The sequence below is a fragment of the Phaseolus vulgaris genome, chromosome 8 (assembly GCF_000499845.2).
Source record: "Phaseolus vulgaris cultivar G19833 chromosome 8, P. vulgaris v2.0, whole genome shotgun sequence".
Classification (NCBI taxonomy): Eukaryota; Viridiplantae; Streptophyta; class Magnoliopsida; order Fabales; family Fabaceae; genus Phaseolus; species Phaseolus vulgaris.
The window spans coordinates 55,573,574-55,587,281 of NC_023752.2; the positions used below are offsets into that span (position 1 = coordinate 55,573,574).

At 38.2% G+C, this 13,708-nt stretch overlaps 4 protein-coding genes across 4 annotated transcripts; 1 reads left to right on the top strand and 3 right to left on the bottom strand.

Moving 5' to 3' along the window:
• Positions 1-172: 172 nt before the first annotated feature.
• LOC137823314 (alcohol dehydrogenase-like 7) lies at positions 173-3,845 on the top strand. The gene is made up of 10 exons (XM_068628396.1): positions 173-443; positions 589-725; positions 1,116-1,162; positions 1,758-2,083; positions 2,242-2,324; positions 2,402-2,477; positions 2,585-2,649; positions 2,736-2,831; positions 3,135-3,302; positions 3,397-3,845. Exons 1-10 carry the CDS (start codon positions 392-394, stop codon positions 3,511-3,513), a joined length of 1,167 nt encoding a protein of 388 aa, XP_068484497.1. The 5' UTR covers positions 173-391; the 3' UTR covers positions 3,514-3,845.
• Positions 3,846-6,383: 2,538 nt separating this feature from the next.
• On the bottom strand, positions 6,384-8,194 carry LOC137823341 (geranylgeranyl diphosphate reductase, chloroplastic-like). Its single transcript, XM_068628431.1, has one exon. The coding sequence runs from the start codon at positions 7,926-7,928 to the stop codon at positions 6,507-6,509; it is 1,422 nt and encodes a 473-aa protein (XP_068484532.1). The 5' UTR covers positions 7,929-8,194; the 3' UTR covers positions 6,384-6,506.
• Positions 7,503-9,904, bottom strand: LOC137825373 (GDSL esterase/lipase At1g71250-like). The gene is made up of 3 exons (XM_068631043.1): positions 9,664-9,904; positions 8,519-9,160; positions 7,503-8,421 (listed from the first exon to the last, which is right to left on the bottom strand). The coding sequence occupies exons 1-3, from the start codon at positions 9,902-9,904 to the stop codon at positions 8,189-8,191; spliced, it is 1,116 nt and encodes a 371-aa protein (XP_068487144.1). The 3' UTR covers positions 7,503-8,188.
• A 1,290-nt stretch (positions 9,905-11,194) lies between these two features.
• On the bottom strand, positions 11,195-13,467 carry LOC137823340 (F-box/WD-40 repeat-containing protein At5g21040). Its single transcript, XM_068628430.1, has one exon. The coding sequence runs from the start codon at positions 13,036-13,038 to the stop codon at positions 11,359-11,361; it is 1,680 nt and encodes a 559-aa protein (XP_068484531.1). The 5' UTR covers positions 13,039-13,467; the 3' UTR covers positions 11,195-11,358.
• Between the last annotated feature and the right edge of the window lie 241 nt (positions 13,468-13,708).

Below are 13,708 nucleotides of genomic sequence, written 5' to 3' on the forward strand. Positions count from 1 at the left end.
TATTGAATTTAATAGATTTATTCGACATAAAGTTAATAGTAAAGCCTTTACTGTCCGGTTCCAACCGTTACTATACATTGTGCTAGAAAAGAAGCATCATCAAATAGAATTGGATAATGTCGTGATGTAAACAAAAAGTTAAATTGACTTTCGGAGAGAGAAAATCTGAAACATAATAATTTTAGGAATTCAATTGTGAGATGGAGTCTATTATAACTTTATTTTTCAAATCCACACGTAACCTAAGCCATTTCCCACGACACGCACCAATTAATACTATATATATATGTGTGCATTACACTTGAGTCATACTTAAATTTCGTAGATCAGTTCCCAAGTTTTTGCTACACTTAAATCATTTACTCATTATCTTGTTTTGCTTTGGATCGCCATGGAAGGTAATCTACCAACAGCAGCTGAAGGACAACCTTTGAGATGTAAAGGTATGCCATGACATCATTCATGGAAACAAAATGTTCTACATGCTCTCTTTTATTACTTTTTCAGACAGTTTTATCAGATGTTTGAAGTTTATTTGTTATGTTTCATATGTATAAATCCTATCTGTTCTTTATCTGCAAACTGCAGCTGCCATTTGCCGCAAGCCAGGGTCTCCACTGAGTATTGAGGAGATCATTGTGGCACCTCCATTGCCTCGTGAAGTTCGGATTCGTGTTATATGCACCACTCTCTGTCATACCGATCTTACATATTGGAATTTGCAGGTTGCCATCGTCTTCTTTTCCTTTCAATCATTTCAAATTCTAGATATTAAGTCAGTAAACAAGTTTGTTTAAGGTAGCACTTCAAAATGACAGAAACTTGTTTCATAATGACTTGTTCATAGGCATAAAATAGAGTTTAATTCTTCTTAAAGTCTTTCAGTTGTTTGTGATGTTCATTTGGGATGTTCTTGAATTGCATTAATTGAGTGAATTATGTTAATTAAATCCACATTAAAAACATTCTTCTTTAGTACATGTCTTCCCTTCTCTTTTTTATTTATTTATTCTATCATTCTTTTTTATCTATATTACTTTTTCTTCTTCTTTTGCCTCAATGGAACTTCTTAACGAGAATTTTCAATAACTTTTTTGTGTGTCTGTGTTTTGAAGGTCTCTCCGGAAAATTCTCCAAGAATCCTGGGTCACGAGGCTGTTGGGTGAGTGCATGCTTTTTACTCTTATGAATTCTATAATTTTATTTATTAGAGATTTCACATTAACAAAAAAAATAAGATCAATGGATGCAATCTCACTTTTCAAGTTGGATTTGTAAGCTTCAGTTAACTTTAAAAGTTCATTGATTAAGATGGTATCCGTTCTAACCACCCATAGCATAAACTTTTTGTGTTTTTATTATATAAATATTTGGTCAAACATTATTGTCGTCCTTAATTTCTTACACTAATGGTTTTATTTTACTTTTTGCATGTAGTTAGATATGGTGTTACACGTGCAAAAACTGTTTAGAACTAATTTTTAGAGTAGCTATTTTTCTAAATAAAATTCCTAAGGAAAGGATCAGACAGAATGAGGCAGATTTTAATTTTCAAATCTTGACCATGGAATCAGTAGAAAAGCAACTAATGTCTGCAAGTCTGCACATGATTTAACACTAGTAATCTGAACATTGTTTTAAGAACAAATTCTTTATCTTTATTTTTGCAACATTAAATCATTTTATTTGTTTTACATGTTTCATTTATTACTATTGAAGTCGATGCTGATGTTCCAGTCAATTTTGACATGATCCAGGGTGGTGGAAAGTGTAGGCGAGGGTGTGACTGAAGTTAAAAAAGGAGATGTGGTTGTCCCAGTTTTCTTATCTGAATGTGGGGAGTGTATAGATTGCAAATCAAGCAAGAGCAATCTTTGTTCAAAGTTTCCTTTTGAGTTCTCTCCTGGGATGCCTAGAGATGGCACATCAAGATTCAAGAATTTAAAAGGAGAGATCATAGACCATTTCATGTTTGTTTCTAGTTTTACTGAGTACACTGTGGTTGACATTACCCAGCTAACCAAGATTGATCCAGCAATACCACCCAGCATAGCAAGCCTACTTAGTTGTGGTGTATCAACAGGTAATTGCCTAAACGATTCAAACATTAAATAAACGAATAGAGAGGAATTATATCAGTTACATAATATAAATTATAGTTTGAATATCTTGTCATAATTAAGCACAAGGTCTCAACAACATTCATCTAATTCAATATTTTGATTAAACTTCCACTTTTAGGAGTAGGTGCTGCTTGGAAGGCTGCAGGTGTGGAGCCAGGCTCTACAGTAGCTGTTTTTGGGTTGGGAACTATTGGATTAGCTGTAAGGAGACCACATGACTTTCTTTTGTGGTTTATCTATAATACTGAAAAGCTCATTGCAACTAAATGGTTTCATAGGTTGTTGAGGGAGCTAGACTTTGTGGGGCAACTAAGATTATAGGTGTGGATATCAACCCAGCAAAACATGAAATTGGTATGCTTTATGTGCTTCATAAGAATGTTTAAATAAGTTTGTTTGTGTTACTGTTGTGTTCAAATTACGTAATTGATTTTATGAGTTTGTTTCTCTGATGTACTCAGGAAAAAAGTTTGGGGTCACTGACTTTATTCTTTCTGAAGAAAGTGAAGATAAATCTGTGAGCCAGGTCTACCCTCTTCTTGGCTCCAATATTTGTTTAATTCAATAGCCTTAAGTCTTGAAATTTCCTTCTCATGAGTGGTTGTTTAGCAGATTATTATAGAGATGACTGATGGGGGAACAGACTATTCCTTCGAATGTGTTGGCAAGGCATCATTGATGGAAGAAGCATATGCTTCTTGTAGAAAGGTCTCTCTACTTTTCTTTCTATCTCCCTCTCCCTCTATTTATCTATGTATCTATCTCTCTATCATACCTTTCACTATGATTTATAGGACAGAAATATACAATAAAAGCAATACGTGCATTATAATTTTCAAGTATCATTGTATCACAAAGCTTGAAATCAGCTAAAAGTTGCACTAGTAATAGTTTTTCTTTTGTACCAAAAAATTTGAAAATCCATTGGAAGTAGCACTTGAACTTGTAATAGTTTTGAAGAATAAGTGGTGCAAAGTTGTTGAGTGTTGTTAATTGCTACTTTGCCAACAGGCTTGGGGGAAAACAATGGTTGTAGGATTGGAAAAGCCAGGATCCAAGTTGAGCCTTGGCTGTCCTGAGTTACTGCTTAATGGGGGGAAGAGCCTGGAGGGATGCGTATTTGGAGGACTCAAACCAAAATCTCATGTACCTATTCTCATTAAACGCTACATGGATAAGGTACTCTATTCTCTTTATCTCCTCTGCTAATATAGTAATAATTATGAAAAAAAAATAGTGCCATGATGCCAAGTTTATATCTTATTACCTACAGGAACTGAACTTGGAGGACTTTGTCACACATGAGGTGCAGTTTCAGGATATCAATAAAGCTTTTGATTTATTGACTGAAAGAAAGAGTCTCCGATGTGTGATTTGGATGGACAAATGATGCTTTGAGCACTTGAATTACGACATCAGAAATAAAATGTTGGACTCTTCTCTTATTGTGTTAGGATAAAATAATGTTCAGTGTAAAAGTAGTGGATTCCCCAGCAAATAAACTACTACTGAAAACGTTACAGTGACCATGAATGCTTCCAACTACTCTTGGTGAAAGATAATCATGCAATAAATATTATCTAAATTCCATATAGAAAAACAAATAAAGAAGGTTAAGTTCTGTATCAAATGTGTGTTTGTTAGAAGGTCAAATCACGTAATTCATTAGTAAAGGTTGTAACCTATGATATTTCTCTTAATAAACTCATATTTTTATCTTTATTTTGCTTTGTTTGGATTTTATCTTTATTTTGCTTTGTTTGGATTACAGGCTGTGAGAAAATGAAAAGTTGAGGGTGTGGAGGAATGGATGTGAAAGAAGTTTTTATTGAAATATATGAGTAATGTGATGATGATAAAGATATTTTGAATTATTTTTAATTGTGTAAATTGTAATTATCCTTGTATATAAAAAAGAAGAAATAAATGATAATTAATTTTGTGGACATTTTTTAATTAAAATAAATTAAAGTTTTAATTATAAATAAAAGAAAAATAATTTAAAATTCAAATAAATAAATTTTATATTTAATATAATTTTATTATTTTCCATTTTATTAATTTAAATTAATTTGGTTAGTTAAGTTAATTTATTTAGATAATTTTAATATTATTTATGTTTTTCTAAATTATGTTATGTTATATATACATATATAAATTATTATTAATAAGGATTTCCATTATCATCATTAACAAAATCAATATATTTTAAAAACTAAATGGTTATTTAGAACATATCATGAATATTAAGTAGAACAGTGCAACTAGGTAGAACAATGCACATGTCAACAAGATCAAAGTGTGCTTGAAAAAATATTAAAAAAAAAACTCATAAAATCAAAAATCTGGAAAACCATGAACATAATCGATTATCATTATCAGTTGTCTTAAAAAAATCACATAATCGATTATCCAAAAAATTAAAAGGCATTATCGACTTTTTTTGCAGTTAAAAATCTAACATAATCAATTACGCTCATAGATAATCGATCATATTCAAAATAACATAACTCTCATAATCGATTATGCTTGACAAATCGATTATCAACTGTTTTTAACTACATAATCGATTATGTAATACGTTCTTTTCCAATGATAATCGATTATGCATGAAACTAAAATAAAAGAAAAACGTAACATTAGGCCAAAGATGAACTACCAAACTCACTCTTCTACCTCTATGCTTACGGAAGACTCTCTTCAAGAACCCTATAGCAATACAACTCTATGTGAGAAGACTAGACCGATGTGGTGTCTATGGTGCTTGTTATTGTTACTCCATGCAAAGGTGTTGTACCGGCCCGTATCCGGGCGTTGACAAAGTCAAGGTCAAAGTCAACGTCGGGGGTCAAAGTCAATATAAGGCATCGCCTAGGTGAGGAGACGCCAAGTGCAAGCGTCGCCAAGAGGAAGCGTCGCCAAGGTAAGACGTCGCCTAGGCGAAGGCATCGTCGAGTTAAGGCATCGCCCAACTAGAGCGTCGCCAAGGTCAAATGTCACAAAGGCAAGGCAATCACAGTGTGACTCCCCGATACCCATGGGTAGGAAAGACCATGGAGGGAGCGACATCGTGGGAAGGCGTCAAACCCCGATAACCCGGGGATAGCAATAAAGAGAAGAGAAAGATGGCTTCAAGGCCATAATAATAGCGCCAGTGGAGAGCAATTTGACTCGTGAAGTGCCCATGTCGCCCCAGAGAAGCCCTTGGGATAGATACGACTCACGAGAGGGTCACGCCCATGGGTAGCCAGGTGCAGGGTACGAGAGGAAGATAGATACGCTCTCAAAGTGAGTGACTAGAGGTTTGGGGGCATGAGTTGGCACCCAAAAAGTCACCCCTTGCGCAGTTGCACTCCCAGGTAGGAGGACTCACGTGAGGAAATACCCCCAAGTGGGGTCACGGTGCTGTGAGGCCCTCCACGTGTAATAGCAGCCAAGTCAGAATAGAAACATCAGTTTGTTAGGTACAAGGTAATTAAAGCTATTTAATAGAGTTTACGTTTCGAGCGTTTAAGGTACTATTAATGCTCCAAGCGGTTTAAATGTCTTAAAGGCGCTGAACGTTTCATAATTAAAGGCACTTTAAGACGCTTTAAATGCTGGAGTAGTTTAAATAGCATCTTGAATGTTGGGAACGGGGTTCGGACTATTGAGAGAGAGAGAGTTTATTTTGACCACCTTCAGAGTGTCATTCACGGTGCTCCGACACGGAGGTGCAGAGTTTTTGGTGTTTCTTGCTAGCTGACTTGAGCGTCGGAGTGCAAACGGCCGCTAAGGCGCCCTTTTGTCCTTCTTTGCAGGAACCCACAGGTAACCAGTGGGAAGGAGTCCCTAGCTGACGGGTGAGGCTGCGCACAAAGACGTCCCAGGTCAACCGGCCGGAACAGGTGTAATGACAATATGCAACCGAATAACGTAAATAAAGTAAGGGGCATCATGGTATTTACCCTGTATGATACGGGCTTTCAACAAAATTCACTCTCACCCTAATACACACTGGCACCCTAATCCAAACACTAAGTAAATCTTGAAACGTGCCTACTTTTTTCTTTTGCGATTTTATTTTAGATTTTATAATATTTGTAACTTTATCTAATTATACGTGTTTGTTTTCAAATAAACAAGCAACAGTTATCATCTCATCGTCTTTCTTTCTCTAGTGGCTTAGTTGTATCCTAGCATCGTATGAACACTATTTCTTAGTTCTGTTCTATTGTGTTCGTTGTGATAGTGCTCTGATTAGAATTTGATGAAAACAAATTGAGAAAGTGATCATCATTGCTTAAAATTAAAATGTGGCTCTGTTAGAAGATGACAGTACAAGGAAAACAGAGATAAACAAATAATGTTTCGAACGAAACAGAACAGAAGAGAAATAAAGAATCAGAGAATGAATGTGCGCGTGCGTGTTTCCATAACTTTAGACCTAACCAAGCTTCCAATGGTATTGATGAGAAGCTTGGCATCATCCAAGGGTCTCCCAGGCGCCAACTTCTTATACAAGTAGCTCTCAAAGGTCATGCGTTGCACGTACTCGTCCCCACAAAGCTCCACCAGAGCCTCCCTGCACGCGTTACTACCGTAGAAAACCCTCTGCAAGAGATCCAAAAACCTGAAGGTGGTAGAAAACTCCGTGTCCCACGGTTTCAGGTACTCTCTCCTAAGATCACACTCGTCGATCATCCTCTCCCCACCCTCCGAAGCCTTTACGACAGCGTTTCCGCACATGCGACCCGATTTCGCCGCAAAATAAATACCCTCACCGGAACACTTCGTCACGTAACCTGCAGCGTCACCAACGAGTGCCACGCGTCCCTTCACCCGAATCGGACGCGGGTGCTCAGGAATAGGGTGCGCTTCCACTTTGATCACTTTCCCACCGTTGATCTTCGGCATCACTCTTTCTCTGATCCCGCGCTGGTACATCTTAATATCTTTCTTTGAACGCACCGTACCGGTCCCCACTGCCACGTGGTCGCACTTGGGAAAAACCCACGCGTAGAAATCTGGCGACACGTCGTCACCTACGTACATCTCCGCGAGATTTTCGTAGTGCGCCATTTTCTCGTCTGGTAATGTGATCCGTTCCTGGAACGCGATGGCGCAGGCGTAGTCACCGGCGCCGATCGACCTCGCTACGCGACTGTTGGCGCCGTCGGCGCCGATCACGACGTCGACGGCGAGCGAGCGCCGTGGGGAGCCGTTGGTTGTGTAGTGGATTGTGTAGGGCGCGGCCGGCGCTGCGGGGAGGTCGAGGCCTGTGACGAGGCCGGTCACCGCGGTAGCGCCAGCGGAGTGCGCGCGGGAGCGGAGGAACGAATCGAGGACCTCGCGGCGGAGCATGGCAATGAACTCGTGGGGTTTAAGGGTTTTTCCGAAGTCGACGGCGATGTTGGAAGGGGAGAAGATTCGCATTTGCGTCACTTGACGGTCGATGAGGTGGTGAGGGATGTTGAACTCTTCCAGCATACAGAGAGGGATGGCGCCACCGCATGGCTTCGCGACGGACGGAGGGTTGCGTTCGAAGAGGAATGTTTCAACGCCGCCGGAAGCTAGCGCCTCCGCGGCGGAGGATCCGGCGGGACCACCGCCAATAACTGCCGCCCGGAGCTTTCGGCCGGAGATGGATTTGGAAGCTGAGACGGTGAAGGATTTTAAGTAAGGTTTGGGTTTTGAGGTTGGAATGGAGAATGAAGGAAAACAAAAACTAGTTTGAATCTTGGCAGCCATGGAGAATGACGAAATGATTTGGGATTTTGAATTTTGGATCAATATCTGTGAATTAGGGTTGGTCACTTTACTCATTGTCCAGAGATATAGTATTTTATTACATACTTTAAATCGATTTCAGGGGACAAATACAAATGATGTCAGAAACAATCAGATTCCATATTGAATTCAAATAAAAAATTGTTTTCAGAATATACGAATATATTTCTTATTCTACTGAATGTGGGTTAGCTTCAGCTTTGCAAGTTGTGTGTTTAGTTTTTTATGATTTTTACTTCTCTACTGTTGTCAAAACCAGCAATATTATATATTATAAGATGAATCAATAGGAAATGCTAGACTTTCATGCTGGCCAGTTGATGAATACTAATAGGACGACAAAGATCAGCAATTGGTTGGCCAGACCAAGCTGCATCAGCTAGGATTTTGTTGACTGCTTGTGTAGGGTTAAACAAATCCCACCAAACATGAGTTGAAGCTTGATCACAGGCCATGTCCATGGAGATGCACCCAATCATGGCACCATTCAAACCAAGTCCGCAACATGCACTCTTCACGTCTTCAAAACCTGCATAAAGAACGCTTGGTACAATTGTTTTAAGATGCTAAACATTCAGCACAGGAAAATCTTCAATGCAAAGTTATCGAGGGGTGGAAAAACATACCATAAAGCCTTGGCTCGTTGATAATCTCCATCATTCCATTGTATACATCACAGAACACCATCTGAGCATCAGGAAATTCTGTATTAAGCTTGTCTATTTGTTCATCCAGCAATCTATTGTATTCGAAGATCATGTCATTGACATGTTCCACACAACCGTTTGCATTATAATCTCCGGCTGATGACGTGCTATTCAACTCCCAGGCCATGCGAGGTGTGCATCCCAAAGGCAGGATTCCCAAACATGTGATTTTCCTTGCATTAGCATTATAAAGATACCTCGCAGCATTTGCCATTTGGTTGACCAAAATGGTAGCAAAATGTTGGGCACCCCGCTGCAACGTTTGGTTGGTACTGGAAGAGTTATGGAGGAATAGCTCAATGTAATCTTCTTTGCCAAAGGAGAGAAAAAAGATGGAGGATTTTGTAAATTGGAAAGCAGTGTCCTCAGTCAGCTGCAGTTGCAATAGCTGCATAGTTTCAGAAACCTGGCGTAGTTGTTGGTTGAGAGACTGGTGGCTGTTGCTTCCTTGGTTCATGATTGTAGCTTGTGTTGACCCGAAGTTGAGACCACCAAGAACCTCCTCTAGAGATCCATTTTGACCATAAAATGGCCGGATTGATGTCAATCCAATCTTCTCAGCTGCAACAGAATGACTCCAGTGCATAAATTAGTATTGTTTGGATTATGGAGGTGAAATCTGACCAGTAAAACCTACATAACTTCTGTCTAAGAAGACATGGTTTCATTTCCCTCCAATAGGACTTGTTAGAATCACTAAAGTAAGGTTTCTTTTATCTTGTAAAAAACACGGTATTAGAATCTTACTATTCATACATTTTGACTATTCATTGGTTTTATTTCAATATGAATTTTAAATGATTTTATATCTTTATTTATATATTTGTAGATATGTGTATGTAATTTTATCATCGATACAATTCAATTGTCCATTTTTTTCTTTTTCATTTTCATCAATTCTTACGATAAAATGGAAAGTTGTGAGAGTTGTGTGAGTTTAAGCTTGGTTTCAAATTATAACTTCTTGTATGTTCTATATATGAGATCTCATCTAGTTCTGCCCAATTTTCTTGAATTACAAATGCAGTCCAGTGATGAGGAAAAAGAAAGATAAGGAAAAGTACCAAGAAGTTGAGGAAGAAGGGTGGCATCAGAGCCGTTGCATGGATACAAAGAGAGACGAGCGTGAAGCAAGGGGTAGAACAGAGTGTTGTTTCCACAGTCAACCGAGGAATCCCCTAGCACATACAATGCCGATACATGTGAGTCGTTCTTCTCATTAGGAGGGGCAATTGGTTTCTCTGTGTGCTGTCCATGAACAATGCTGAGAATGCCCATTAGAACAACAGCAATAAACCTGCTCATACTGTTTTCCCTTACTCCCCTCAAATTGATTTGACCTTCGTTGTAAATATTTGCTACTTTAACATTTTGGTGAGCAAGGGAACTTATTTTATCGGATTTTCTGGTGCAACAAGGATGGATTACACAAGAAAGTTGCAAACTACTACAGATTTATGTTTTTCTAAAAATGTTACCTATTTGATCATAGACGAAGGAAAATAACTTCATTCATAACATATTGTTGTCAATGAGAAAATTGTGTACTTTCTCCCTTTTTTTAAATGTCACGTTTTTTCGATTTCTCAACAACCTTCATCGACCAACAATTTATGCTTTCACTCCTTTTTTTATTAATATCTTCTTGAAGTCCATTGCAATTTTGTAAAAATTCAAATTAAGCTTCCAGACCCAAGGTTTCCATTAAGAATGGACAAACACACCCACTTATCATACACACTACTCTCTCTCCATAAAAAAAATGGTAAATATATAATTGCATTCTTTTTACCTTAGTAATAACTTTATTTTGAAGACCGTCGCAAACATTTTGTCATGCTTGACACGATATGACATAGCACAAGATCTAAAAATATCACACGTCAAGACACAAGACAAGGTGACTGTAGGATTTTCTTTAAAACATTTCATAAATTCATAAAAGGTGACCGTAAAACATTTCATAAATTCATAAAAGGTGACTGTAGGAGTTTCTTTGGCCATCACATTCATGGGATCTGATATTAATGGGCTTAGGGAAAAACTTGGATATGAAATCACAGAATTTGCTATCTCCTATTATATTGATATGAATGGAATTTTGATAACAAGATTTGTTATCTCTCACCAAATAACACTTCATCCAACTAACTCGTCTGACTAGGGTTTCTTTGTACACAAAAGTAAAGGAATTATGATTTATTTGACTATTGACACATCACAACCCAATTAAAGGTTAATTAATTCACCAAAGGAAACTTGGGGGTGTTATTTATGTTTTCTTTGACTATTGACAACGCAATTAAAGGGGGTTAATTCATTCATAATTTTTGTGTTACCAGTTAAAGTTATTGTATAACTTTATTTTTGAAGACGGCCGAAAACATTGTGTCTATATTAGCCTAATAAAAGGGATTCGATGGATAATGAGTATATCCATGTACAAGCTTATCGTCCAAAAACATAAATGAATGTGTATAAATCAATAGTCCATACTAGGTATCAAACGCACTTAGAATTCTAGAACAAATATCTTGGGTAAAAACAATTCTAGAAGAGAGGCTCTGTCATTCTCAGATACCATTGAGAAGTAGATTGAAGTAGTCTGATCTGATCACTAATAATATCATAATAATAGAGATAAACATAAAATTCGTCAATTTAACTGCTTGAAACTAAAATATCGTATACATGAATTTTGTAAAATAATGACAGTTGGTGAAAGTAAATAAAGCAAATCAGATGGCCAAAATCCGTCACTATGCTTTCAGCTTTCCGCTCATCCCACGTTTATTGGGCCAAATACAAGTGACAGAATTCTTCTTGGCAGCAACTGAACATTGATCATTGCTAAGCTCTGTTTGGAGCTTCCGTCGCCTCATTCTGTTCTCTAATCGTATTCCTCTTAATTTGCGGGCTCTTCGCTCAATTTCCAGAGCTTCTGTGAAATTCCAGATCCTGATAACACCTTCTTCACCTCCACACACAATTCGATCAGCTCCTATATCCACAGAGAAAAGGTTGCTCTTAAATCCATGCAACATCCTCTGTGGAGGCTCAGCTATGTCTCCACTCAAATGCTTTACCTTTGAAACTCTCTTACCAAGAGCTCGTTTGCTAGACTTCAACAGCTTTCTCACATCAATTAGAGCTAGCTTGCCATCACTTGATGCTGAAACAAGCCATGGAAATTCAAAGGCAAGGGAATACACAGCAGCCGAGTGAGGAACCCAAGTACAAACATGCCAAGCTTCACACTCATAACCATCATTTACAATCTCATACATGTGAATTGCACCATTTTCACCTCCAGTGAAAAGGAAGTCCCCTGTATGGCTCCGTGCCAAAGCATAAGTGTTACCAACATGAGCATTAGAAACAATGGTCATCAAAGCCCCACTACTAGTATCCCAAATATACACATCTGAACCTGAGGTGCTGGCCACACTTGTATCATGAGGGACAAGTGCCCAGACCCAGTCACTGTGCCTCAGCACTGCAGTACACTTCATTGAATCACGGTCCCACACTCGAACAGTAGTGTCCCATGAACCACTGTAAATCCTTGTAAGATCTAAAGCAAGGGAAGTTATAGGACCTTCGTGTCCCCAAAGTCGAACCTCAGTATTCTGATGATTCTGTGAGGCTCTGAGCTCAAACAGGTGAGGCAGTCCTTCTACAGCCCTCCAACAAAGAATAAATCCATCAGTACCGCCAGCAACCAATAGTTTTCTATCCGCTGCAACGGCTCGAATGGTGCAGCCAAGGGGTCTTGATGAAGCAATCGACAACCCATTCTCCATGTCCCACATCCTCACAACAGAGTCATACCCAGAGGTAAATATGAGCTTCGCAGAAGCCAATAGGAAAACAGTCTTAACTCCCTCAGTATGCCCATACAACACTTCCATACTATATCGTCCCATAAAAGTCTTACTCCTAAACTCCCTTTCCACGAAAATCTCCTTCCATGACTTATCATCATCCACAGCCAAGGAGGCAGTTGGAAGCCCCCACCACTGACAATAGAAATGCTTCCAAGCATGGTGCTCGGATGCAACCCTTTGGAAAATCGTTGAGACACACGAAACAATGCCCAGATCCTTGGGGTCAAGGCAACTCAAAATCTCAGATATCAACGCCGAAGGAAGGTCAGTGATGGACAAACCACAATTTAAAACCACATCACCAGGAATTGATGACTGGTTCAAACCACTTCCTGGAGCTTTGATTCCCTTCTTGGAACTAATCTTGGATGCTCCCTTAAGCTTCACGCTCTTCCCAGGTCTGCTATCTGGAAAAAGATTTTTCGTTGCCACTCCTTCGGTGAAGGATTTGGAACTAAGCTGATTAGGTTCAACTGTGTCTATGTCTGGATTTGCTACAAATTCTGCCAAATTTTGAGAAACCCCAGTCCTATTTAGGCACTCAAATGCCATAAAAAATGTGGATCCTACTCTATGAATCAAAAGGGTTGAAAGCTCAAACCCCCGCAACGACGTAACAAATACAAAATTCCCAAACCGAAGGCAAGAAAAATAGCAAATTGCAAACCCTAAAGTTAACCTAATCTGAGGAACAATCAGTGACCAAACTATGGGTAGAGGAATTGTAAAATTGAAAAAGAAATTGGGAAAAATAAGAACGATTGAAAGGAGAAAAAAAGGTTAGAGAGGAAAGAAATACCTTGAGAAGAGAAGAGAAGAGAAGAGATTGGGATAAAGAAAATGTAATTAGGATTAGCGTTTGTGTGGTTAGGTCTGCGACGACAAAGAATGAATTGAGATCCACAGGTTCGATTTGAGAAAAGGAATCTGCCAAACACACCACCCCTTCTCCCGGCCTTTCCAACACAATATTATTATAAAAATAAAACACAAGTTTAGTCAAATTTTAATTTTAAACACTAAAATAAATAGGATTCTAAATTATAAAACATATATATTACATACACTTGTAACATAATCTACATGTAAAATATAAAATATATATTACATCATTGATTATAAGAAATATTCCCATAAAGTATTTGGGCATTAAAACATAATAATATGTAAAAGATGGTTTATATATGTATATATTTAATCCTTCACATATGGTATCATGAAT

Bases quoted from the DNA above. Each gene is read 5' to 3' on its own strand.
- LOC137823314 (XM_068628396.1), top strand. From the start codon at position 392: ATGGAAGGTAATCTACCAACAGCAGCTGAAGGACAACCTTTGAGATGT. The intron at 2,084-2,241 runs GTAATTGCCTAA...TTCCACTTTTAG, and splicing joins TAGTTGTGGTGTATCAACAG to GAGTAGGTGCTGCTTGGAAG. The intron at 2,832-3,134 runs GTCTCTCTACTT...CTTTGCCAACAG, and splicing joins CATATGCTTCTTGTAGAAAG to GCTTGGGGGAAAACAATGGT.
- LOC137823341 (XM_068628431.1), bottom strand. From the start codon at position 7,928: ATGAGTAAAGTGACCAACCCTAATTCACAGATATTGATCCAAAATTCA.
- LOC137825373 (XM_068631043.1), bottom strand. From the start codon at position 9,904: ATGAGCAGGTTTATTGCTGTTGTTCTAATGGGCATTCTCAGCATTGTT. The intron at 9,161-9,663 runs GTACTTTTCCTT...ATTCTGTTGCAG, and splicing joins CCTTCTTCCTCAACTTCTTG to CTGAGAAGATTGGATTGACA. The intron at 8,422-8,518 runs GTATGTTTTTCC...TTCTTTATGCAG, and splicing joins CAACGAGCCAAGGCTTTATG to GTTTTGAAGACGTGAAGAGT.
- LOC137823340 (XM_068628430.1), bottom strand. From the start codon at position 13,038: ATGGCATTTGAGTGCCTAAATAGGACTGGGGTTTCTCAAAATTTGGCA.